This window comes from Hydra vulgaris, chromosome 13 (genome assembly GCF_038396675.1).
Source record: "Hydra vulgaris chromosome 13, alternate assembly HydraT2T_AEP".
Classification (NCBI taxonomy): Eukaryota; Metazoa; Cnidaria; class Hydrozoa; order Anthoathecata; family Hydridae; genus Hydra; species Hydra vulgaris.
The window spans coordinates 25047501-25074758 of NC_088932.1; the positions used below are offsets into that span (position 1 = coordinate 25047501).

Genomic DNA, 27258 nt, shown 5'->3' on the forward strand with positions numbered 1-27258 from the left:
TTAAAAGTTTTTATTTCTAAAAAAAAAATTCATTACATCAATTTGTTGAAAATATTTACTTATGGTTTCAAAAAAAACTTTAACAAGTTTAGTAATAAAATAAATAAACAAACTGCAAATTAAACAATAAACAAAGTTGATTAATATTATAACTTGGTTTAAATGACGTAAATCGTTTGAAATGGATTATATCGTTCGCGCTTGAACTTTTTTTTTTTAAGTCAAGAAGCCGTTACGGAAAAGCAATTGTATCGTGATGGTCGTAACGTACTTAGTAACATGTTGAAAGGGTGATTTAAAGCACTTTAATGTTTTTTTTTGAAACGATGATAAAATATGTATAAGTATCTTTACTTTTACCATGGTTGTAGTTTTAAAAAGTTCGATACGAAGGATAGAAAAAGCTTTTCGACTTTTTTTTGTGACGGTCGTAACGTCTTGTTTTCATTAATATGTTCTTCTTATAGACCTAGTTAGAGTTCGTTTTTATAAAAAATATTATGCATAATGTTTGATTTTGCCTTTTAGTCAAACTTAGAAGTAATAGTTATTTAAAAAAACAGCACTGAAACTTTTTTCAACGCTTCACAACATGACTATATATAAACGTCAAAAAATGCTCATATAACCCTTACAAGTTTAAGAGTATGTTATAGTATGATAAAATTATTTTTTTAATAAATTTTTTTCTTAAAAGTATTCTTAAATAGTTGGAAAATAAATTTAATCAAGTTATTATAAGTCGCCGAGAATTTTTTTTTTTTTCCTCTTTTACGTGGAATCGCCCATATATATATATATATATATATATATATATATATATATATATATATATATATATATATATATATATATATGTATATATATATATATATATATATATATATATATATATATATAAATTAAATATACATATAAATAATTTAAATATATAGAAATTTTCAAGGTACGTGTATAAAAAAATAAAAATATATTTGTTACCTCTATTTGTATTCCACGTGGTAAAAATGAGCAAGCCCAAATCTTTGTTAGATACATGAAAGAGCAAAAAAAAAGACTACATCGATTCAAATAGAACATTCACAAAATTTTATTTTTATGCTAACAAAAATAGTGTCAATTATTCTTAAATTGTTACATTTATTAACATTAGTTTTTTAACATTTAATTTTAACTTTTTTATTTTTTTTCAAACTTTGATAAAATTATTTCAAAACTTTAAAACTGCTAAATGATCCCTAGCTAGATTGCTCATCTAGCAGTACACTAACAGTAAAAAAATTATCTGTACACTAAATACACTACAAATATTTATTTCATACATTTTGTAAATAGTATATATATTTAAATTTGTACATAGAGAAAACTAGACGAATGGTTTTTTTTTCTTTGTTTATGCAGTTGATTGTTAATTAAAAATAAACAACAACAAAAAAAAAAAAAAAAAAAGCAAGTAAACTTTTATGAAATTAAATATTAAATAAAAGTAATCAAAAAACACACCAAATTTTATCAATAGAAATTTTAACAATAGAAATATATTTGAAAAAAGTAGGGCAGCTTATTATTAATGCTTGAATGATTTGACAAGTTAAAAAATTGCATAAAAAGGTGCATGTTGATATCATTAGTATCAAGTCAGTAAAAATGTCAAATAATGAATACAATATTGCAAGTGAACTAGCAAATAATCAAGTCCAATAAAGGAAACAGTGCACCTTGTCAATGTGATGCAAATCTTGTCACTGCAGCATTACATTGAGACCGATGCTAACTAAACTAAAAGAACAAAATAATAAGTTGTCAAATTTTTTGATGGCTTCAAAATAAAAAAAGTGAATTAAATATTTTACTGCTTATCTACATTATGGAGAAAACAAAACAAAACCAATAATTGAAGCTTTTGAAACATATTAAAATTTGAAATACAAAAAGATATAAATCTAAAAAGATTGAATCTCACAAATTTCATTCATCCTAGATATTTAATTTATCCTAGATATTTCATTCATTCTAGATATTTCTCTGACAATACTAAAGGTTTGTCAAGACAAATGGGTTTCTGTGTTTGAAAATGATGAAATACAAAACTATATCAAGCAAACAAAATACCAACAATTAGCGAGCAATTATTAATTCACTAATTTTTGCTAATTATTATCACTAATTAAGCCATAGAAAAAGACTCCCAGGCAGAAATTCTACATCAAGATTTAGCAAATCTCTAAGATCTAAACCAGGCATGTTAAACTCAATTTGGTATGGGGGCCTCTTTAGCCTAAGGAAATATTGTAATATTGCTCAAGCTAATACTTATTTTTCTGATGAATGAAGTGTAACTCTTCAACCCAAACTGTCCTTTTGCTAAGGTATGAAGTAAACAAGATTATAATTATATTTAAAATCTACCAAATCACTGCAATATTATTAAAAAAAGTACAGAAGTTTAGTTTTGCATTATTTATTTCACACAATAAGAACACAATAAAAATGAACAAGGAGTATTTCATAATAATAATAACAAACATTATAAAATTTTGGATTTTCCAGAAAATTGACATCTTTTATTCGCTGAAAGCTTAATAAGGTCTGATTTTATGTTTTGGCTAGCTACCACTTTCATTAAGGAAGACAAATGTTCATTAGTAAACCTGGACCTCTCAGGGGTTTTATTTCGCTTCATGCGCGAAAAAAGTTGCTTACAAAGATAAGTACTGTCAAACATTGCACATATTTGAGAAGGAAATTGAATCATCATCGGAAATTGATGTGGTGGTAAAAATGAATAAAACTTGGGTACACCAACATGAGTAAATTGTTGTTTGAGAACAGAATCACACTGAAGTTCAATTAATTCTATTTGCAGATCTTCTTCCACTTTTTCAATATCAAAGTTAAATGGTGAGGTGAACAAAGCAAACTTTGGTTCACATTTTTTGAAATCTTGAAACCTTACTTCAAAATCTTGTTTTATATTGTTTATATTTTTTTTGAGTAGCTGCTGAACATAAAATTTGGGTCTTGCAGCTTCATAAACTTGCACGTCTCAAAATATAACAAATTTTCAATTTGGCGTTCCCAGAGTAAAAGCTTGGTTTGAAAAGCTCTGACTTTTCAAACCAAGCTTGGTATTTTTTATATCTGAAATATCTTACCCTTTTGTTTCCAAAAATTGAAATATTTCAGTTTTCAGATGATTGAATGCTTTGAGTACTTTGTGACATGATAACCACCGAACTTCAGTGTAATATGGTAAATCCTCATATTAAGTGTCATTTTTATTCAACAATGAAGCAAACTGACAATGATTTAGTCCTCTTGCTCTTATAAAGTTGACAACAAATGCTATTCTTTTAATCACATAATCCAGATCAATTGTTTTTCCGCACAATACTTCTTGGTAAATGATACAATGAAAAATGATACTTATGTTGTTAAAATCTTTACTTAAAAATAGTGAATTGCTCAGGTTTACATAAATAAAAGTTTAAAAGATTTATATTAAATCTTTATTCACGTAAAGCTGAACAATTACTCCAAAGACGCTGAGTAAAAGCAATTGCTTTTTTATATTCACCCGCCATTTTCTCATATCGATTGTTAAAATTAAAATATATCGTCATAATTTTTTAATAAATTTTTATGGTTTTAATTTCAGAGTTTCAATTTGAATAAAAAGTTAGAAAATTAATTTAGAATTCATGTCCTTTTTTAATAAAGGAGTTCAGAAAACTATTTGTGATTTTTTTATTGTTATTTTTAATAAAACATTTTTGAAATGCATGTTTGCGGGCCGCCATATGTAACAAAATGATAAAAATGTTGGGGGCCGCCATAAAAGGTCTTGCGGGCCACATGTGCCCCGCGGGCCGCCACTTTGACATGCCTAATCTAAACTATTAACAGATATGTAACTATTTAAAAGTGGTAAACAAGGTGATAACCAGTTTTTTGATGATTTTTTAATCATCATTAAAACAACAAGTATAGAGCCAGAAAAAAACTATTTTTAAAGTTAACTAGAAAGTTCAGCATAAAAGTAAACCAAAATATATTTTTAAATAAATTACAACTGTAGATAAACTGTGGTCAGAGTTAAAAAAATGTTTGAACAGAAAAATAATCTTCCTTAAGAACAAGGCAGTCACCAGTCATTTTAGGTAATTAGAAACCAAATATTAATGTAGCAACAGTTGTTTCTTGTACTTTTTCTAATATATCACAATACTTCTTGGTAAATGATACAATGAAAAATGATACTTATGTTGTTAAAATCTTTACTTAAAAATAGTGAATTGCTCAGGTTTACATAAATAAAAGTTTAAAAGATTTATATTAAATCTTTATTCACGTAAAGCTGAACAATTACTCCAAAGACGCTGAGTAAAAGCAATTGCTTTTTTATATTCACCCGCCATTTTCTCATATCGATTGTTAAAATTAAAATATATCGTCATAATTTTTTAATAAATTTTTATGGTTTTAATTTCAGAGTTTCAATTTGAATAAAAAGTTAGAAAATTAATTTAGAATTCATGTCCTTTTTTAATAAAGGAGTTCAGAAAACTATTTGTGATTTTTTTATTGTTATTTTTAATAAAACATTTTTGAAATGCATGTTTGCGGGCCGCCATATGTAACAAAATGATAAAAATGTTGGGGGCCGCCATAAAAGGTCTTGCGGGCCACATGTGCCCCGCGGGCCGCCACTTTGACATGCCTAATCTAAACTATTAACAGATATGTAACTATTTAAAAGTGGTAAACAAGGTGATAACCAGTTTTTTGATGATTTTTTAATCATCATTAAAACAACAAGTATAGAGCCAGAAAAAAACTATTTTTAAAGTTAACTAGAAAGTTCAGCATAAAAGTAAACCAAAATATATTTTTAAATAAATTACAACTGTAGATAAACTGTGGTCAGAGTTAAAAAAATGTTTGAACAGAAAAATAATCTTCCTTAAGAACAAGGCAGTCACCAGTCATTTTAGGTAATTAGAAACCAAATATTAATGTAGCAACAGTTGTTTCTTGTACTTTTTCTAATATTTTTTCATTTGAACTTGATTACAAAGCCAGCAGCAATAAAGAGCCAATGTATTCTCAAAATTGATACTTAATGTAATGCATCAAGAAAAGACAAACATAATAACTTTTTTAATACCTATATATTTCAATACATTTAAGACAAACAAATTCATATAATTATTCATTTTATTTAAAAGCTATTTGCTTTTATTATGCTTACTACATTTTTAATGTTTTAAATGTTCAATTAATTTTTATTGCTTTACATTTATAAAAAAAAAAAATTATAACAATAAATAATAAATTATAATAACAAAAAATAATGTTTTTATGCTTGAAGATTTTAACGCGATGTGTCCTACATTGTAAATATTAAATAATTAGGGAAAGTTTGTGTACCTAGAGCCTCCTTGTATGTAGGGCCACCCCACTTATTTGAAAACCATAAAGTTCTGAGTAATGTTTCTCAGTCAATTAGTTATAAAAATATTTATTTTTTAATTTGATTCTCAAAGAGCGATGCTATGGCAAGTTATAACCAGAAAACGGTTTTTGATGGTCTAAAGTATGTTTTTGCCGCTGGTATTTTAGATTATTTTACAATATTAGAGGAAATGCTTTTCTATAAGTTCTTATATATTATATTATTTGTTACTAAGTACTAAATGCAATGCTCAATAAGTTTCCTCTCATAACTTTCCTCGGGGTTTGTTAATAGATGACATTTTTCATGAGGCTATCATATCTTGTACCTAAGAGTTGTACCTTAAGAACTTGCTTGATAACAAGGTAAGTTGTTAAATTTTGATTGGTGCAGAATTCATTTTCTTCTCACTGTTGTTTTGGGAGTATTATTTTATGCATAGCCTTATTTTTCAATTTTGCTCAGAAATATTTGTCAATTTTGTTATTTACTTAAGTTTTGCAATTAAGTAACATTACATAAATTTGTTGAAAACCATCTAATAAATTTATTTATTAGATTAAAGGCATACAAACTTCACCTACATTATTTTTATTACGTTATTTTCATAATGCACTCATCATAAATAAATTTAAAAAAAAAAACTAATTAAAGAATAAATAAATATAGATGAGTGTATACATAATTTTGTAAATAACAGGTACACATAAAATCTTATAAATATAGATAAGTGTATACATAAAGTTTGGGAAGATATGAAAGTAGAAATACATAAAACATAAGTAAAAATACAAAAACAGACCAAGAGCAACATTTTTAGTTTTTATACTAAATCAAAAATAGATAGTAAGCTTAATAAATTGATATAACGATCAAGAACTCCAAATATTGTACTTAAGAGCCATTTTCTGAAAAAAATCAGGCAAAAGTACTGTCGGCTCAAAAGTAATATCCTTTAATCGCGCTCAATTTTATATACAGTAATGCCAAAAGAGTAAAAAAGAAGTCTGTAAATTTTTTTTTTTTTTAAATATTTCTAGTTATGGTCGGTCAAACATTTGCTCTTTTAATACTTGGAAAGTCACTTTTGGGGTTTTATGATTTTTAAACTAAGATTAAAAGCAATGAGACCACTGCACCCTAAGTTTCTTTTCATATTATGGAAGTAGAGGTAGAACTTTAAAAAAAAAAATCAAAAAACTTGAGGACAACCCTTCTATTGTCTAAAAATCATAAGCTGAAATCACACATTTTTGAATTTTGAACCTACTTTAAACACATTTATCTTGGAGCGTAAAAAGTGCCTGCGACTTATCTTATTCTTTTTTGAAAGACTATCTCATTGTTATTTGAATGGTCTAAAGAAACTGAGAGGATATTGTTTACAAAAAAACTTATGAGTCATCAAAGTGTCAAAAAATGTTTTAATTAGCACTCAAATATCAGCCATTATGGGAAATGGGAAAGGTCCCAAGATTGAATATACAGATTTTATATTACTCCATATTACAGTTTTTTTAATGCGAAAAAAAAGGGGGTAATATTTCATTGTTAAAATAACTCCACCACAAAAAGTTAAACTTTTTATAGATTTAAAAAAAAAACAACCCGAATGTAGCAGCGGAATTAATCAATATATTATTTGATGTCCTTATTTTATTATGTCATTGTTTGCATCATAAATCAGTTTTACATATCCTATATCTTTGATTTTAATGCATTGTTGCTTGGGCTTTTTCAAATTGATCATCTATAAGCTTATAGTCTCCAGACTGTTTTAACGGTAAAGGTGGTAGAATTCCACAAATGATTTCACTGTCTTTGTATTTTATAACATCAGAAAAAATTGGCCACTTAAAAAGGTTTTTGACTGCAGAAGCATACTTCATATAGCTCACCATGTAAACATACTGATCATGGTACTGCATCATTGTCTGAAGTTTCCAAAGATCTATTTAAAACAATTGAGATAAAGTCTTCACTCTTATCTGGGGCAACAGCTTCAGCGAACCTCTTTGCAAGCTGTACCTTGGCTCTTTCAAATTTTCTTTGTAAATTATTTTTGGTTCCATTGCTGAGATCAGCTATTTTTTTATTCTTTATTTGAAACTGAAAAGGGCTGATGTGGAGTGCTTCTGATAGGTTGTTACCAGTAGATGTAGCACCTTCAACCTTTTCTCCAGAAAGTAAAATTTATTTAGGCTCAAAATCAAAATCAGTTGTGTCCTAAACTAACTCTTCGTTAGTGGCAGTACTTGTTTTAGTTTGAATAAGAATGCGCTCTGACTTAAGGTGATTGTGACAAAATACGGAACCTACAGGAACATTTTTGTTTTAAGGTTTTGAAACATTTGTTGATATATTTGATGAAACACTTCTTACAGCTGGTAATTTTTTACCAACACTTTTTTTTCATATATTTATGACAGCATATATTATAGTTCATATATTGGATGACAGCATCTTCTTGGAGGAACCCAGCCAATACCTTGAATTTTAACAAAAATCAAAATTTAAAATATTTATTTTAAAAGTTTAGTAATTAAATTTTGTAGTTGTTGAAATACGGTTGTAAACAAATTCTTACCCAAGTTAAATCTATGGTAAGGACATATATAGTGGTTATCAGAAAGTGATATGCACCCTTGGTTTTCTATAAGAGACTTTTCTGTCCATTCTGTTTCTTGGTTCGCCTTTAAAACCTAAAAACATAAACCTTAGATATTATGCAATGTAAACTGAGGGAATTAAACAACAATCGTTTTACACTACTATATGATGCTAATGGGGTTTTTTTTTTACAACTGCTAAGAGCATTTCTTACTTTAATTTTTACAAAGTGTGCTTTGACATCCATAGTCAGATCTTGTATCTTGAATAACCTTTTTTTATTGAAACAAGGATATGGTCCACACTTAACATCATTAACTTTGCAAACATTTTCAACAACAACCTCTTGCTCTGACAAATTTTTTGCAACTAAGTGCTTTTTTTTAAAGTACATTTAGCATAAAATGCTCATTCTCTGTTCAGAAGTAAATGCTCAATAAACCATACTGAATAACTGTAAATTAAGAAATAATGCCTAACAATAATTAATTAGGTTTAATAAACATTAAGTTAAAAATATTTAATGGAAAAAAAATTTTTTCAAGTCCAAAATCGTATAAATGAAAAACAAAACAAAACAGATTTAGCATCATTTTGACGTAAAGTTATTTCGACAATGTAATATTACCCCTTAAGTTTTTTTTTTTGCATTAAAAAAATTGTAATAAGGAGTAATAGAAAATTTATAAATTCAATCTTGGGACCTTTCCCATTTCCCATAATGGCTGATATTTAAACGATTTTAAAATTAAAACATTTTTTGACACTTTGATGACTCATAAGATTTTTTGTAAACAATATCCTCTCAGTTTCTTTAGACCAATTTTAAATAACAATGAGATACTCTTTCAAAAAAGAATAAAATAAGTTGCTGGCACTTTTTACGCTTCGAGATAAATGTATTTAAAGTAGGCCCCAAATTCAAAAATGTGTGATTTCAGCTTATGATTTTTAGACAAAGGAAGGGTTGCCCTCAGGTTTTTGATTTTTTTTTTAAAGTTCTACCTCTACTTCCATAATATAAAAAAGGAACTTAGGGTACAGTGGTCTCATTGCTTTTAATTTTAGTTTAAAAATCATAAAACCCCAAAAGTGACTTTCCAAGTATTAAAAGAGCAAATGTTTGACCGACCATAACTCAGGACCTAGAAATATTAAAAAAAAAAAAATTTACAGGCTTCTTTTTAATATTACAAACAACGCAATATGTAAATTTGAGAATGATTGAAAGATATCACTTTTAAGCATTGCCTGGTTTTCTTAGAAAATGGCTCTTAAATAATTAAATATGTATAGACTATGTGTATTTTTAAAAAAAGCATTGGTGTTCATGGAGTTTTGAAAAGCTGATGCTTAAGGCCAAAGTTAAAAGATTATGGTGGTATAAGTAAAAGATTAAAGAATATGATAAACACTCTATTGGTTTATAAAAAAGTTATGAATATAATTTAAAGCATTTATTTCAACAAATGTTGTTCAACTAAATTGCTGAACTAAATTTTTGAGTTCAACAGTTGAACAACATTTTATATTTTAAAATGACAAAATTTTAAAATGATTTCATAATTTTATTTAAATGTCTTATTTAAAAACAATTTATCTAAACAAAAATTTAAACTTTACTTTTGTTGTAAACCAAAAAAAGTATGAAAAATCTTTTGAAAAGCATGAGTGAAAACAAATGGTTTTGAAATTATTGTAAAACTTGTCAAAACACATATGTTGAAATACATTATGGTTCAACATAAAAAAAGATGCCAATTTTTTCTATGATGTCATCTTCAATAATGATGATCTTTTATAAAGATGATCATCTTCTAAATAGATCTTTTTTTTTTCTATTGAGAAACCAAAGACACTTTTCTAGGAAACCGCTAATCTGAATGCTTCTGAATAAAATGTCATTAAGTCATTATTTTAATGATTTTAAAATATTTCAAACAGTTTTTAAATTAATAGCTAATAATTTTTAATCAAGATTTAAAATTTTAAATTTTAGAAAGTTACCTGACAATGTGGATGAACATTTGAACAACCCATCATCGTGCCTTTATTCTCAAATATCTAAATTTACATTACTCTCAATATGCTGTTCAAAATATTTTACAGACTGTGTTCAAAAGTGCAAAAATAAACTAATATAATAACATGTTTATAGCATTGTATAAGTGATTCTGTTAAGATTTTTATAAAAAAAGACCTACTTGAATCCATTCATACTTTTGTGAGAGTTCCAGAACTTGTCTGATCCACTCAGCTATAACTGCCAATATTTCATTTTCACTCATTAAAGGAAGAGAGAGATCCGAATATGGATGAAAACACATAACCCGACTAGAAAATTAAATTTTAACTTAAATTTTAAAAATTCCCATCCCCATTACTATCATCATGATCATCATCACCACCACGAAAACCACAATCACCACTACTTTTATCATCATTGCCACCACCAATATCATCATTGCAAAAAAAAAGGTTTCTCACTCATTCTTTATTATTTTATTAAATTTATCTTTTCGAATATCAGCACCATTTTTTGCATCAAACTTTATCAGACAAACTATTACCAAAAATTTTTATTTTTTGAAATTCTTTCTTTTTTTGTTAAGTTCTATCTCTAGAAATCACTCTACTAAAACTTTGTGTTAATAACATATATCAACATAAGCATGAATCACAAATCATTAATTAGAGTCAGTATTAGATTGAATTGAAAGGAGAAATTAGAGAGCAGATGTTTTTTTAGGTAAAAAAAAAATAAGAAACTACTGAATCAATCTATAGTATTTTTTATCTATACATTTTTTATAAATACCTCAGACAACATACTATAAACAGCGGCTTATCCAGCATTTTTTGATCTTTGAGATAGCTAAATTCCAGAAATGGAGCTAACTCCAAACATTTACATGTTTATACTTATGTCAAATAATGAGGGTTTGCAAAAAATTGCGATGATTGGAGGCTGAGAACAAAATAGCCCCAAAATTTTTGCTACACCTGCCCCAAACGTGAGAGCAACAAGTTGATGAAATATTTTTTGTATTATTCTCAACTAGACTCATATTCATCAACAATTTTTAAGTTTCATAGTATTATCTCTCAAAAATTATGACCATATAAAGTTCAAACCTCCCTCAATTTGAGGGGGTTGTAATTTTTATATGGTCATAACTTTTAAATGCTGAGAGATAATACTTTGAAACTTAAAAATTATCGATGAATATAAGTCTAGTTGAGAATAATACAAAAAATATTTCATCAACTTGTTGCTCTCACGTTTGGGACAGGTGTAGCAAAAATTTTGGGGCTTTTTTGTTCCCAGTCTCCAATTATCGCAATTTTTTGCAAACCCCCATTATTTGACATAAGTATAAATATGTAAATATTTGGAGTTAGCTCCATGTCTGGAAGTTAGTTATCTCAAAAATCAAAAAATGCTGGATCCGCCACTGATAAATGGTTTTAAGGATTATTAAAACCAGCTTTTAGTGATTTAAAGCTTTTTAAAAAATATGGTTTATTGTTCATCGGAAAACCAGTTTAGATCTAAGAATAAAAAAGAAACTAGGTTTTTTATATTATTTTTATAAACTAAAAATTAATATCATATTAGATAAACTACAAATTAATACCATATTAGAAAAACTACAAATTAATATCATACCATATTAGAAAACTATTATTTATAAAATTAATACCATACCATATTAGAAAAACTTAAAATGAGCAATTTACCATATACCTGCTGCAGATTTTACTTGAAACAGGTCATCTTCACTATTTTGTGGCTCTAAAAATTTTGCAAATTAATGGCGAATATTAAACAACATTAAGAAAATCATACAAAATAAATCATAACAGATAATCATACAAAGTTGCAAAAAGTAGAAACAAATAACTTGTTAAATTTTTTATTTAAGTTTTACTGTTCAATTTTTATTTTATGTTTGCTTTTTGAAATATAAAAAATAAAAAAAATAAACCAGAAGTTCTCTTATTTAAATAATTTTGCGATTGAAACTTAAAATTGAATTGGAAAAATTAAAAAGAACTTTAACTCTCAAAAATTAAATTTTAAATTTAATTGCAATGACAACCATTATACCCAGTGGCATATAGAGGAACATTCCTGAAAGTTAAATGTAAATTCAGCTACAGTAATAATAAGATTTACAAAATAGTGCAAGTGAGGAAGAAAGTTTTATTCAAACTGTAAATATTTTGAATAGTCATTTTTTGTTTTTTAAAAATAGTTTTAAAAGTAGAAACTATTGCAAACAAGTAAATAATCCAGTTATTATTGCAAACATTAAACCAAAAGTTAAAGAAAATAATTTATTTTACTTCTGTTCAAAAAAATTTTTTCCAAAAAATAATTTAAGCATATACTTAAAGAAATATAAATCAATTTATTAACCCAAGTTTTTTTCTCTCCTTTTTATTACTAAACAATTGAACAAAGAAATTGAATAAAAACGTCAAAAACTATTTCAATGAAAAAATTATTTATACCTAAATTTTTAATATACGCCAGATCAAGAAGCAATAAACTAGAGAAAATGTATCATATAATGTTTTTTTGCTTTAATCTTACTTGTTTGGTCTATGGTATGTTTTTGCGCAAATAAAGTTTAAAGTTTTATGGCGATAATATTTTTATTTATTAGAACAATTCTATTTATTTACTTTGTTTTACTTTAAATGCATTTTATGTTATTAACGTTATAAACTGTATAAAACAGCGTCACAAAGTTGTTTTAGATTAAAACAACTAAATCTAAAATAATATAAAGAGCTTGTGACAATATAAAATATTGTCAAAACAACTTTTCAGTATTGTTTTATTGCTTTTTTCAATAACAATTCAATACTCTTTAAAAATAACACGTGTTTTATCGCCAGCATGAATGTATTAAATAGTTTTTTATAACTAATTAAAGTGGTTAAAATATCGTAATATTTGCATTTGCACTCTTAATTTTTTACTTTTACTTTTTTAAGCATCATGTTAAGTAAAATTTTTTTAAGTAAAAACAATTACTAAAAGTAATTAAAAGTATCTTTAAAGTAATGAATATGTTACTTGCTCATTACATTGTAACCGCAGCTTAAACTTTAAATTATAGCTTAAGCTGTAATTTATAACAGTAATTTATGGTATTTTAAACTCCGCCAAATGGGAAAATTATAAGATAATATTTAAATATGAGAGATAATATGTTAAAAAAATAACAATTACAAACTAATGTACAAAAGACACAACTTTTTACTAACGCAACCCCCCCTTCCCCCATTACCACAAAGCTAGGCTAAGAAAAAGAGAGAGAGAGGGGGAGGGGAGGGGGAGAAGGGTTAAAATTTTTCTTTGCAATTAGATTTTTTTGCATTAATTCGAGCCCTGCCAAAATAAAATTGTTCCTTTTACATCAAAGTATTTATTGTGAGGTAAGTAGACAGCTAAAGCACCTGCCCTAATTCCTGTCATCGCTAATGGTGTAACAAGTCTTGGGGATGATTAGGAGTTACAAAACATTTTTTTTCTATTGTTATTGCAGTATTTTTATAATTATTTTAAAAGATATTTCAAATAAAAACATAATCATTAGGACTTATGAGACTTTTTTCAATTATTTTTTATATTGAAAATCTATAGTAATTTGTAAACTTGTATGCACTTCACAAGAACAAGGTTTGTGGATGAAAATAATACTCATGCTCATTTATATTGTCTTGCCAACTTTGAATAACTCAGTTGCCATAATAATTTCATTGTGATTTTTCTTAGTCAAAAATATTTAGAACATTATTTAATTTAATGCAATTAATTAACATCATTTATAGTTAAAGGAGTCTTTTTGGGCACCATAGATATAATGTGATTGTAGACCAGTGGTAAAACATTTGGCTCACAATCAAAAAGTTGAGATTCAAATCAGCCTGCACCCTCTGAAATTAACTGTCAATAAACAAACAGCAGGAGCTGAAGGTGCTAAAGCATGTGTAATTATTATTACTGTCCACAAACAATAATAAAAATTCAGAATTTTAATCAATATAAAAAAAACAAAAAAAAACCATGAAACCCAAAAAATCCCCATTGTTATTATATTATTTTAATTTTTTTATTAAATATACTGTGCTGTGCAAAAGCGTCGAAAACAAGCTTACAGTGCATTTAAAACGCCATAGGGTCCTGCCATCTGGCGAATACTTCATAACTATTTATTTAAATGGTTGCTTCAGCAGCTGACTTTGTTTTTAAACACATTTTGTGTTATTTTATTAATATTTATCCATTTTTATCGGGTTTTCTCGTGGCGATCGGTGAATTTTCAATTTTTGGCGATTTAGCAGGTATGTTAAAATTTATTTCTAAACTATTGTTTAGTTTAGTAATTGTAATTTAATGACATTTTATGCAGTTTTATAGTATTTTACTTATGGATTTATGTGGAAAGCATGAGATTTTGGTTTTTTTAGCCCATAAAATTGTTTTTTAATATCATGTAACAAAATTGGAATTTTTGGTCAATAAAATTTAAAACTTGTCATATTCTGTAGAAATAACAATTGTAATAACATGATTTATTATGTATTTTATATTTATACTATTGCACTTTTAATATTTATTACTTCTTTTTATTATTTTATATTATTTAAAAATTTTGTTTACATTTTTCAGACATGACTCCGTATAGAAAGTTGACGATGGAACAGAGATGTGAGGTGTTGGCGAAGGTTAAGGAGGGATATTCGTATCGGAAGGTGGCACAAATAGTGAAAATCCACTACCTGACTGTATTTGGAATTGTGAGGAAGCATGCCGCAACCAACTCCGTACACAATCTTCCCAGGGACGGCCGGCCAAAGAAGACCACGGTCAGAGAGGATCGGATGTTAGTTCGTATGAGTATGAAAAATTGTCGAATGACATCATCGGACATCAGGAAACAGTCGGCAGTGGACATATCTACAAGCACAGTCAGAAGGAGACTCCTGAAGGCCGGTCTACAAGGTTGTGTAGTGGCCAAGAAACCTCTTTTGACTGTTGCCCACAAGAAAGCTTGATTGGATTTTGCGCAACGACATAAGGACTGGGGTGTTGAGAAGTGGAAAAGGGTGTTGTGGAGCGATGAAAGCTCATTCCAGATGTTTTGTGGGGCTAAAAGGGCTTATGTAAGAAGGAAAGCCGGGGAAAAGTTCATCCCACAGTGCATTGTTTCAACAGTTAAGCACGGGGGAGGTTCCATAATGGTTTGGGGTTGCATGTCCTGGGCAGGGGTTGGCCAGTTGTACGGGTGTGAGGATACCATGAATCAACACCAGTATGTCAGGGTTCTCGAGAACTGTATGCTGCCATCAGCCAATTTGCTTTTTGGCAATGGAGAAGAGTTCCTGTTCCAACAGGACAATGCTCCTTGCCATAAAGCAAGGCTTGTGACTGCATATCTGGAGGATCATGATATACGGGTACTGAACTGGCCAGCCCAGAGTCCAGACCTCAACCCCATAGAGCACCTGTGGGAAATAATGTTTAAACACTTGCAAGGAGCAAACCCTAGCAATAAGGATGCACTTTGGGCCCATTTACAGAACATATGGAATGATATTTCACCAGCTACTGTTCAGAACTTGATTAGCTCTATGCCCCGTAGGTTCAAGTCTGTCATCAAATCAAGGGGTGGGCAGACAAAGTATTAATAAACTGTGTAATTTTAAATTGTATGAACAGTTGCAATAAAAAAAATAATCCAAATCAATTGTTTTCAGTCGTTTTTATTTGTAACGCTACAAGAAAATAGAAAAAAACCTTAAAAATATTACTGTTATAATGACTTTTGCACAGCACTGTATGTACATATAAATAACAATTACCTGGAATACTGGTAAGCAATGCAGGAAAATCATTTTCAAAGACATAGGTACTTGTATAATTTTCATTGACCTAATAAGATATATTACTTTTAATAATAAAACCATGGCTTTCAGAGTAATTCCTCAATATCAAATATGTTAAAATAAATATTTAAAAAACTTTTACAAAAATCAAAAAGAAGAAAAAAATAATTAGGTCAAAAAATTAAAATTAAAGGTTATAATTTCTATTTTTAATTTTTGATTAAATTGTATTTATATAACAACAACAATAATAATAATAATAATAGTATTAATATGAGTATGAAACTATATGTACATTTTAAATAAATCAGAAAAATAGTACAAGTCACTTAACCTTAATGAACAACATTAACAGGATAAAAATAAGTTTTCCAATTCAAAACTTTTCAAATTTTATTTTTTTCGTTTTAGATGATTTTGATTTTGCTATGTGATGCAATTGTAGGTAAAGTTAAGAATTTTTAATTAAATACCACAATATTCCAAGCTTTACATACAATAGTGTGTAATTTGAATGTTTTTTAAAAAAAACTATTTAAAATATTTAGTTTATAAAAAACAAATACTTTAATGTGAAAACATTATTCTATTCCTATAATTCCAATAGCAAAAAATAATTTTTCATCAAGATAAAACTTATTTTTTAATGAAAAAAATAGCAGGCTATTTAATTTCAATATATCGACTTTCTTTGAAAAAAAATCTAAACTTGTTTTCACAGGCCTTGGTTTAACAGACCACAGGTCAATAGCTTTTTTAGCAGAAAACAGATGACTACTGTTGGGTTAATGACAATATTTATTTAGGGTTTTATAATATAGTAAAATCAGGGATGCGGAGTCCCAAAAAGACTCCGGCTTTATATCTCTACTTTTTCCAAGTCTGTAGTGTCCAGAAGCTCTAAACATGTTTGTTGACTTATGATCTGCTATAGGAAAAAAATTGATGAGATTTAATGACTTGAAACTTCTTATCTTTAAGCCCCGAGTCCTGAAGTCCCGGAGTCCTTGCCGCCATTATACTTAAGGACTTCAGGCTCAAAAAATGATTGTTCCTCTAATCTAATAGTCTTAATTTTTTTTCAAATAGTAGTCCAAACACTTATTTATATTTTTAGAGCTCCTGGATACCAAATACTAGGATAAAGTAATCTTTTTGCAACTTTCAAATCTGGAATCCTTTTTGGGACTCCGCATCTCTGAGTAAAATATAACAAATAAATTGTGACATAATACTAAGTACTTAAATATATCTTCAATACAAAACAATGTAATATAATTCTAGAAATCATATGTTAATATTTTTATTTATATATATGAAAATAATTAAGTGAATAATAATTATACCTTTCCTGAGGGTCTCATTACTCCAGGACAAAGAGGATTAGTTATATCATGCCTCAAAACAGATGCTTCTTCACTTGTTTCTACCTGGCCATTCCAGGGTCTTTTAGTTCTATGAGGCGAAACAATAACCCATTCATTAAGTAAAGGGTTTAACCTTTGATGAGTATGTTCCTCTGCATCAAACATTTTTCTATGTTAACTTATTAACTAATAACTTATGATCCTCAAAAAACATTTTAAACTTCTTATATAATTTAAAACAAATCCTATAAAACATTATGATTATGTTATTGGGCAGGTAAGATCAATAAGGATTAATTGAGATAAAAAAAATTCTGTCCATTTAAAACTATTAAAACTTTTTTGATTCACCTCTCCAAGGCAGAGAAGGCTACTACAGTCGAGGATGCTACTTTAATTGAAACCCTCTCTTAACTCTATAACTCTAAAACACGAACCTTGACAAACAATATATATATATACACATTAGGGCATCCCGTACTTTTCAACATTTATTAAAAATGTTGGCTCTTAGGATTTTTTTGCCATTAGGTACATACATTAAAAAATTTTTTTTACCAGAATAGATGCATCATTTGCAAAAAATCATTTGAAAAAATTTTCAAAATTTGATTGAAATGGGGAGGGGGACCAAAATTCACATATGTCTAAGAACATCCCATAAAGACATCGAATTTTTTTTTTTTTTATGTTTTAACATTTTTTCAGTAAAGTAAATAGAGAACAGTTTTAAAATTTAGTAATGACCCACACGCCCCCCCCCTTCCTTTTCCTATATATAAAAAATTTCTTAAATGCTTCTTTTACACTATAAAAGCTATTCAAGTTAAAGTTGGCAAAAATAAAACATGTCTCTATCTTTCTAATTTATTATATTAGAGATACTATAAATATAAATAAGATAAAAATATACGCTAAACTAAAATGAGGTCCTGGTTGCTGTTAAAACGAGGAATTATTGCTCTATTTTCTGCTCTTGCACGAATAAATCCATCTCGCCTCTCAAAACCAAACACTGTTTCAAAAGCTGCAGTTACCTTAAAAAAAACATATTTTAAGAAGATTTTTTGAAAGTTTCTATTAATAATTAACATATTATTAAGTATAAGGAAAAATCCTTTACCTCTTTAACTGCCTTCTCAACTCCTTGTGTGTGAACAGGGAAATATGGAACTACCATAGGACAATCCACAATCATTTCTAGCTCACTTATGTTCATTTGACAGGTTAAGATGGGTTCATAAGCCTCTTCCCAAGTTATAAGCTCAGTTAATATGGTTGCATCTAAGTTTAAATACGGAAGCTTGTATGTTCTGGAAGCTAGATTTCCCATTTCTAAATTTTTTCTAATTTCCAGAATTTTATTAACAACAAATTCTCTTTCAATTTTATTTTCGCTGCAGTGTAACGTTTGCAATAAAATTTCAGAATGAGAATTCCATGCAGAAGATGTCACATACTTTTCAACAATCATTTGTACATTTTCATCTTGAAGTTTTTTTAGGGTGAGTTGGTTCAAGATGTGTTGTGGCCCTTCTATCCAACTGTGCTTCACTTTAATTTGGAACCACATAGGGAAGTAAACTGTTACAAGAAACTTAACAATTAATTCTAAATTTTTTAGGTTGTCCCCCTCTAACACATGCTTGCATACCCACAATAAAAGCAAGGAAGAACCTGTATTGAGCCACCTTGAATGGACTAAAGTACCTGGTTTTTGGTTAGCCAAATCTTCAGTAAGAGTTCCATTAATTACTGTCTGGCATATTTTATAGGCATATTTCTGATCTGAAGATAACTCTTCTACTATTTCTTCATGAAGTTCAATTAGACCAGGACCTATAGATATTGGCTTAAAACTATAATTTCTTTCCATTTCAGTAATCTTTGTAAGCAACTTCCCAATGGGTCCAGAAAATCTTGTCTTTGAGGTTGTCTTACCATCAAGCTCTTCTATTAAATGTCGAATACAAAGTTCATTTGTGTGAAGAGAACATATTAGCCATCCTAATTTTTTTTCTAATCTAGTTTCTAAACAATGGATAACACCATTGAAGGATAAAATTTTTTAGTTTCATCATTAAATGTCAATACATTTGTTTTGTCACTTCTTCCATCAAAAAGAATGCAAGAAATATCTTCACACCCAAACCTATTTTCTCCAACATTCTGACACTCTGACATAACTTTATCTTTGGCTCTATGCACTTTGTTTTTGTCTAATAACAAATAAATAGCTGATTCCGGAACAATTTTAGCATCCACCAAATCTTTTAAAAACCCAGAAGCAATAGCAGCAGCATTACTGATTATATATTTTATATCACGACTATATGACTATATGACTGAATAGTAAATTGAAATATTGAAAATGCAAATTTGAAAAAAAAATTAGAAAATTGAAAATTCAATACAAATATTTAAAATGATTTTAAATTCCCGAAACATTCCTGTCTGATATTTTATCAAGAAGTTTCTTGGGCTTTTCGTTGCTTCCGCAAAAAAATCTGTTTTTGTCTAAAGTTAATTTTTTTTGGTCAACAAAAGACCAATTTTTGCAAATGAAGACTTTTTTAATTCAACCTTTTTTAAACTGAACTAAAATGTATATGTTCAGGCAAAAAAACCCTTGGGGCCAAGTTTTTATAATGAAAAAATATATTTTTTAAAAAGTAAGAGATGCCCTAATACACGCATATATATAGACTAGCGGTAAGCATATTTTGAAATATACAGGCCTATACAGTAGGGTGGAGTGAATATTAGTTTTTTTTACAATTCGTTTATCCTGGGTGTGCAAAAGTTGTCTATTCATTTCAGAAATATTCTGGAAAAATATCAATGCTCTAGGAAATTATCTTGAGGTGCCTCAAGACCTTTAAAATTTTAATGGGTCCCTAATATTATGTAAAAAAAAGTTTTTCAAAAGTATGTCATGTTGGGTCTCAAAAGAAGCAAAATTTTATAAAAATTTCAAAAATAACAATAATTTTAAAAAAAAATTGTTATTTTATAGTTTATTGCAGAAAAAATGACCTTTTGAACTAAAAATGAAAAAAGTTTATTTTTTTTCATTATAATTTCAAAAAAATCTTAAATAATAATTTTTTTATAAAATAATTGTTATTTTTGAAATTTTTATAAAATTTTGCTTCTTTTGAGACCCAACATGACATACTTTTGAAAAAAATTTTTTTACATAATATTAGGGACCCAATAATTTTAAAGGTCTTGAGGCACCTCAAGATAATTTCCTAGAGTATTGATATTTTTCCAGAGTATTTCTGAAATGAATAGACAACTTTTGCACACCCAGGCTAAATGAATTGTAAAAAAAACTAAAATTCACTCCACCCTAGTATACAGGCCTAGAATAGACAGAAATATGAGCAATCTGATTCGCTGATTTTGAAAGAGAGGCAAGTGCGTATTTGTTGAAAAATATATTTAATATCTAGGCAGATTATTGAAATAAATTTCATAGTAATGATTAACTAAGTTTATCAATACAAGTTTTGTATTAGAAAATTTATTTTAGTACTCTTCAGAGTATTTAAAAGGTATCAAAATCTAATTGTACAAGTGAATTTTCACTCATAAAAATCTCAAAATTTCAATAAAGTTTACCTTGATGATGGAGGTTTTATCTGTTGTTAATTTAAAGAAATGGAAAAAAGATTGGCGCTACTGCAGTTTCTCCCACCCACCCCCCCCCCACCCCCCCTACCTTCTTTTAGTTTTATTGCTGAATATGATAGAGAATTTTATGCTGATTAAGAATCGTATAAAAACATAGGCCTAAAAACCAACAAAAATGGCTCTAAATCACTGTTGAAGTTTAAAAAATTACACTGGAAAACGCTAATATTCGCCATTTTTTCATACTCATTTATGAATAAAATTCTTTTCAATGATGAATTTAGATAAGCCTGGTTTCTATCAAAAATGTGAAGCACAACTGTTAAAAAATGCTGAGCGCATCATTTTCTGATTTATCTCTGGCCCAAACCCTAACCCTGTTTCAGATCATGTACTTTTAATCGCGCCAATCCCTATTTGTCAGTCGATGTATGTACATTCAATTGCGCCAATCCCTATTTTTCAGTCGATGCATGTACACAGGGCCGCCGTGAGGGGGGGTCTACTAGATTGTTTTGTCCCGAGCGCCAGGTCGACAGGGACGCACGAAGCCGAATATAAATAATTTTTTTTTTTCATGTTTATTTAAAAAAAAGATGAAGTACTGGGAAGCAGCGTGGAAAATAAGAAATCAAAAGCAGCCGGTCAATTTGACCAGCTAAAACATATAATAGACGGTCAATTGCTTTTTTTGGCCGGTCAATTTTTTTTAGTTAAACTTTCAACTTTGTAATGAAGTGCTTCATAATTGGACTTTTTAAATAAAAAAAGTAATTAATGCTTTAAAACTAAGAAATTAGCATTACTTTCAATTTGAAAGTAATGCTAATTTCTTAGTTGTAAAGCATTAATTACTTTTTTTATTGTATTTAAAACTAATGTTTTGAAAGTTTCAAAACATTAGTTTTAAATAAAGCGATTCTTTTTATATAGCGGAAACTCGCAAATAAAGTGAATACTAATGATTAATTTAACAACCCGCTGAAGTAAATGTTTAAAATAACTTTAGTGCACGGAGATTTTCATTCAATTAAAAACGGAGATTTTTTACTTTATTAAAAAAAGAGATTAGATTAAATCCAAGTAGTTTGATATTGATATAAAATATTAAAACAATTTTATTAAATTTATTTCTCTAATTTTTAAAATCTCTCAAATTTGAAACAATTTTGAAACACGTGATATCGATGTGATAGTCTAATAGACCCAATCAAGAAGAAATTCAAACAGTTCTTTGCTTATGAGCGGATGCTGTTTCAAATAGAATTAAAACATGTCTGGTTTTAAAAAGAATGATTCTGGTTGTCAAGTAAGAAAGAATGCTGCTCAAAGAACTGCGAATGAGGAAAAGAACAAACGCACACTTCAAGACTGTGGTATTACAGTTACAAAAAAAGGAGAAGATGAAAGTCCTACTGCTTCAAACTCTTTCCTGCCAAGTCAATCGATTCAAGTAGTAAATAGTTTTCCCCGTGAAAGGATATTTTCCCATTTGAATAATTCAATGTTATATAAATTTTTAACTTATTTTTATAAGTTAGAACTGAAAACGCTGTCACTGACATTTCTGAAAGCTCGGGAGAGCCCCTATCAAAAATCGGAATGGTAGCTGTGAATGAAGAGAATATTTTGGTAAGTTCTACCTCTTTAAAAGAAATGATGTTAATAAACTTTTAAGCTAATAAAATAAGATTTTTAAAATTTATTCTGAGGTGTTGCCAACAGAAGAACCCATCGCTACCATTCCTTCCAATGATCCTGCTTTGTGGGCAGCACATCTTTCCAAAGTGGAAAGAGATTCTGTGCTTCTACAGGGGTTTCCTCGAAATGCTTCAGCTTTCCCGAAAGATTCTAGTCAGAAGAAGGTTCCTGAATCAATTTTCTACGAAACTTCTCTCAACGGGAGAAGACATGCCGAGATTGGCTGGTCTGGAGTGTATCTAAGAAATCATTTATTTGCTTTCCGTGTTCTCTGTTTGGAAGCAAACAATCTTTTGGGATCGGACACCAGTCGCACCTTCTAAGATGGAATGATGGAATAAGCTGCAACTGGCACAAGCTACCCGAGAAAGTCAAAAGTCACCAGAATAACGCCCAGCATCGAAACTTTTACATAGAATGGAAAACGGCGCTAGAAAGCTTAGAAAATCAAAGCGGAATAGATGCAGCTCTTGAAAACTCGATAAGAACTGAAGCAGCCAGGTGGCGTGAAATTCTACGATGCATCTTAGATGTTACTCTTTTTTTAGCGTCACGAAACCTTAGTTTCAGAGGTAAATCTATTTACAATTATTCTATTGTGATACCGACTATCTTTAAATCTATTTAGCTTATATTTATAAGATTAACTAGATATTTTGGAAATCATTAAATAAAAAAAATTCTTCTTTATTCTTTTAAATAAATATGTTATAATATTCATAAATCATAATATAAAATCATCATAGAATCATCATAAAATAAAGCAAATGCTTCTTTATTGTTTTAAATAAGTCTTATTATTATAATTTTTAGGTTCATCAAAAATGATTGGAGAAGACGACAATGGCAACTTTCTAGCTACCCTAGAGCTCTTGGCCAAGCACAACAAGACTCTCCAACTACACTTAGAAGAAGTTTCCCGCTGCCAACAAGAAGGTAACAAAATGAATGCTCATTACTTGGGCTGGAGCACTCAAAATGAATTCATCAAAGAGTGCGGAGGAATTGTTCACGGTGCCATCATCAACGAAGCTCATATGGCCATCTACTATTCCATTCTTGTGGACGGGACTCCGGACGTCTCTCACACCGAGCAAATCACCTTTGTTCTCCGCTTTGTATACTTTGGTACTGACAAAAGATGGACCGTGAAGGAGCGCTTTCTGAGGGTCGAGAATCTTGAAAAAAAGATAGGTGCTGACATTGCCAAGCTTATTATGGACGTCTTAGAACAAAATGGAATCGATCTCAAAAACTGCAGAGGTCAATGATATGACAATGGAGCGAACATGCCCGGTATATACAAAGGAGTACAGGCGATTATACTGCAAAAAAATCCTCAAGCTCTCTATATGCCATGCGGCGCTCATAGTCTCAACCTTGCTGGTGTTCATTCTGCTGAATCTTCGGTTGAAGTCAAGAACTACTTTGGCCGAGTCCAGTCACTTTACAATCTTTTCAGTGGAAGCCCTAGTCGGTGGAAAGTCTTGATTGAAACCACTGGTTTGTCCCTTCATCAAACGTCGCAAACCAGATGGAGTGCGCGAATCGAGGCCGTGAGGCCGTTAGTCAAGCGATCCAGGGAAATCCTCGAATCTCTAAAAAAGCTCCGCGATTTTGATCTAACAGCTGATCAATTAAATGAAGTAAAATCTCTGGAGAAGTGGGTTAATTCATTCGAGTTCATCGTAATGACAACCTTTTGGTATGAAACTCTTCAATCAATCAACTACGCGAGCCTTGCACTCCAATCAGAAAATATCTCCTTGGACGACGAGATGAAATTCATTAAGACTCTTATTGAAGATCTAAATCGACTGAGATCATCTTGGACCAGAATCCTTAATGAGGCACGTTTGATAGCATCTGGTCTTGCTTCTTTTGGTTTTCAATCAGAATTTGTGAAGAAGTGGACGAAAAAAAGGAAGACCTTTCACGAAGAGGTGAGGAACCCGCTCATTTCCATGAAGACGAAGCAAAAGAGTTCGAGGTGAGCGTATTCAATACCGCTCTTGATACTCTTATTCAGCAGGTCAGCGATAGATTCCAAGCTGCTGAGAAGACAACGAATATGTTTTCGTTCTTGTGTTATGTCAAATGAAGAAGAATCAGAAGAAAGTGTTGAAGCACCTATCCAATTGGAGGAGAAATGCAAGGTCTTGGGCACAAATCTACGCAACCGATGTTGAGGAAGAGAAACTTATTGAAGAGGTCCGCCACCTCGATGCTCTGAAGCGATCCAATTATTTTGGTCCAAAAGAATCTCTCACTTCCATGACGTTATTGAATGGAATATACCAGAAAGGTCTTCAGCCGCTCTTCGAATCAGTCTGCATTTTGCTGCGCATCTTCAACACCATCCCTGTTTCTGTTGCGGAAGGCGAGAGATCTTTTAGTAAGCTTGCTCTAGTTAATACAGCTTTAAGGTCTTTAATGAGCCAAGAACGACTCACGAATCTTCTGGTTATCTCCATTGAGCATGATCTTGCCAAAAAGTTGTGCTACGGTGAAGTGATTTCCAAATTCGCCATGAGTAAAGCTCGAAAGATCAATTTCCTCTGAAGTTGAAACAACAATAGCTGTTGTATTCTAGACAAATTTTTGCTCTTAACATCCAATAGTGTTTAATGATTGTCTTTGGTCTGTTTCTACCATGTTCTAGTGTCGACTTTATCATTTTATGTATGAGTGTATAACCAAGTCAAAAGACCATTGCAATTATCTAGAAATAAACTGTTCAAATGTTCATTAATTAAAATTAAAAAATTCTATATTCTTTTATCTTCTTTGATTTGTTATCAAATGGCTTATTATATGTATTGAATTATGGATCATTAGATCAGCTTTCACTTTCAGTAGGGCGCTTGGGAAATTTTGACCCTTGGCGCCGCAAAGGCTCACGGCGGGCCTGCATGTACATTTAATTGCGCCGATCCCTATTTGTCAGTAGATTTGTGTACATTTAAAAAGCAAAATCTTAAATTAATTTTTAAAAAACATATAAAATATATTAATAAAAACATTTAATTTAATTTAAATATAATTTAATTTTGACGACAATAAAAACCGGGTTGCGTAATTAAAAAAAGATTTTCTAAGCGATTGATTTCAAAATGTAAACTTTGATTTAAAACGTTTTAAAAAAATGGCGAATATTAGCGTTTTTTAGTGTAATTTTTTAAACTTCAACAGCGAATTAGAGCACTTTTTGTTGATTTTCAGACCTATGTTTTTATACGATTCTTAATCAGCATAAAATTCTTTATCATAATCAGCAATAAAAAAAAAAAGGGGGGGGGGGGTAGGAGAAACTGCAGTAGCGCCCCATTTTCCATATTTTCGTGGTGTTTGCATCTAAAATAAAAGCAAATTACTATGAAGATACATAAGGAGAGTTTTATTATCTTATTACAGGCTTATTTTTTCATATATTTATTTGTTATTCATATATGATTAAGTTAATTATATACTCATTATATAATTATTATTTTTCATCATTTTTGTTTAGTTAATCATTAACTATATAAATCAAAATCTATATAAACTATATAAGTTTGCAACTTTATATATTAACTTCTATATACAGTAAAAAACTTATGCTGGGTATATACTTTATGTTGTCTTACAAGTTTATCCGTTAAATAGAAATGTATAACTTTTGTAAAACTTTTACATTTTATTTTTTACTAAAAGATAAAATGATTTGTTAATTAAAGTATACGATTTTACAATCAACTTTATATCCTTAGACCAGGGACGTGGTGGCCCAGTACGAGGGTACGAGGACTTGTACTGGGCCCTTAATCTGGCTCAGGAAACTGGGCCCCCAATCCTCAGACAGAAAAAAATTATTTTAGTTCTTTAAGTTTCTATCAGGGCATTTTTTACAATAATTTATTTAACTTGCTTTCACGTCGGTTAGTTTGTTTATTTGGTGTCCGCTCAAAATAAATACTTTGTCAGCTGTAATAATAAAAGAAATACGCTAAACTTTAGTTTAGCGTAAATAAAGAAAATCGTTAAGAAATTTAAACAAACAATAAACAGCAAACTTTGTTTAGCGTAAATAAATATAATCGATGATGAATAAGAATAACAAAAAACGTTGTTGATCTGAAATTGATAGATTTTATACTGTAAAAAAGTAGGTAACGTTTTAATACTTTATTTATAAATAGTAATTAAAAATAATAATTAAAGTTTTTAAAGTAAATAAGTAAAAAAAATATATCTTATCAACGAAGAAATATAAAGAAGAAAGCTAAATATAAAAAAGAAAGCTGGAAACTGAAAATGATCGATTAGTTTGTTTTGCTCGAGAAACAGAACGGAAATTTCGAACTAGAGCAAATGAATCAGCTGAACAAAGAACACCTAGGCTAAAAAAACAAAGAGAACGATATGTTAAGGCATGGCGGCTGAAACGAAAGAAGGTAGAGACAGACGTATTGCTAAACGAAGTTGATAAATATGGTTAATATATGTTTGATAAATAATATTGTGTATTTAATGAATTTTTGTTATTACTTTCATTCACTACTACTCAATATGCTTCAGTCCATTCACTATAGGTCCATGGAA

At 29.3% G+C, this 27258-nt stretch overlaps 2 protein-coding genes and 1 long non-coding RNA gene across 3 annotated transcripts in view; 1 reads left to right on the forward strand and 2 right to left on the reverse strand.

Moving 5' to 3' along the window:
* The window catches only part of LOC100212486 (galactose-1-phosphate uridylyltransferase), a 33299-nt gene extending 13503 nt beyond the window's left edge, over positions 1 to 19796 (reverse strand). Inside the window, exons 1-7 of the mRNA XM_065815393.1 lie at positions 18461 to 19796; positions 17317 to 18374; positions 15947 to 16016; positions 11807 to 11861; positions 10270 to 10399; positions 10073 to 10129; positions 982 to 1023 (exon numbers count right to left, since the gene is read on the reverse strand). Coding sequence (XP_065671465.1) covers positions 982 to 1023; positions 10073 to 10129; positions 10270 to 10399; positions 11807 to 11861; positions 15947 to 16016; positions 17317 to 17502 — 540 coding nt within the window. The 5' untranslated portion in view covers positions 17503 to 18374; positions 18461 to 19796. The remainder of the gene's footprint in view (positions 1 to 981; positions 1024 to 10072; positions 10130 to 10269; positions 10400 to 11806; positions 11862 to 15946; positions 16017 to 17316; positions 18375 to 18460) is intronic.
* Positions 7753 to 8587, reverse strand: LOC136089415 (uncharacterized). The gene is made up of 3 exons (XM_065815394.1): positions 8280 to 8587; positions 8043 to 8157; positions 7753 to 7943 (listed from the first exon to the last, which is right to left on the reverse strand). Exons 1-3 carry the CDS (start codon positions 8457 to 8459, stop codon positions 7891 to 7893), a joined length of 348 nt encoding a protein of 115 aa, XP_065671466.1. The 5' UTR covers positions 8460 to 8587; the 3' UTR covers positions 7753 to 7890.
* Positions 19797 to 22529: 2733 nt separating the features above from the next.
* LOC136090109 (uncharacterized) lies at positions 22530 to 25451 on the forward strand. Its single transcript, XR_010643171.1, has 3 exons — positions 22530 to 22608; positions 22689 to 23249; positions 23491 to 25451. It is a non-coding gene; the product is annotated as an uncharacterized LOC136090109 (long non-coding RNA).
* Positions 25452 to 27258: the final 1807 nt, after the last annotated feature.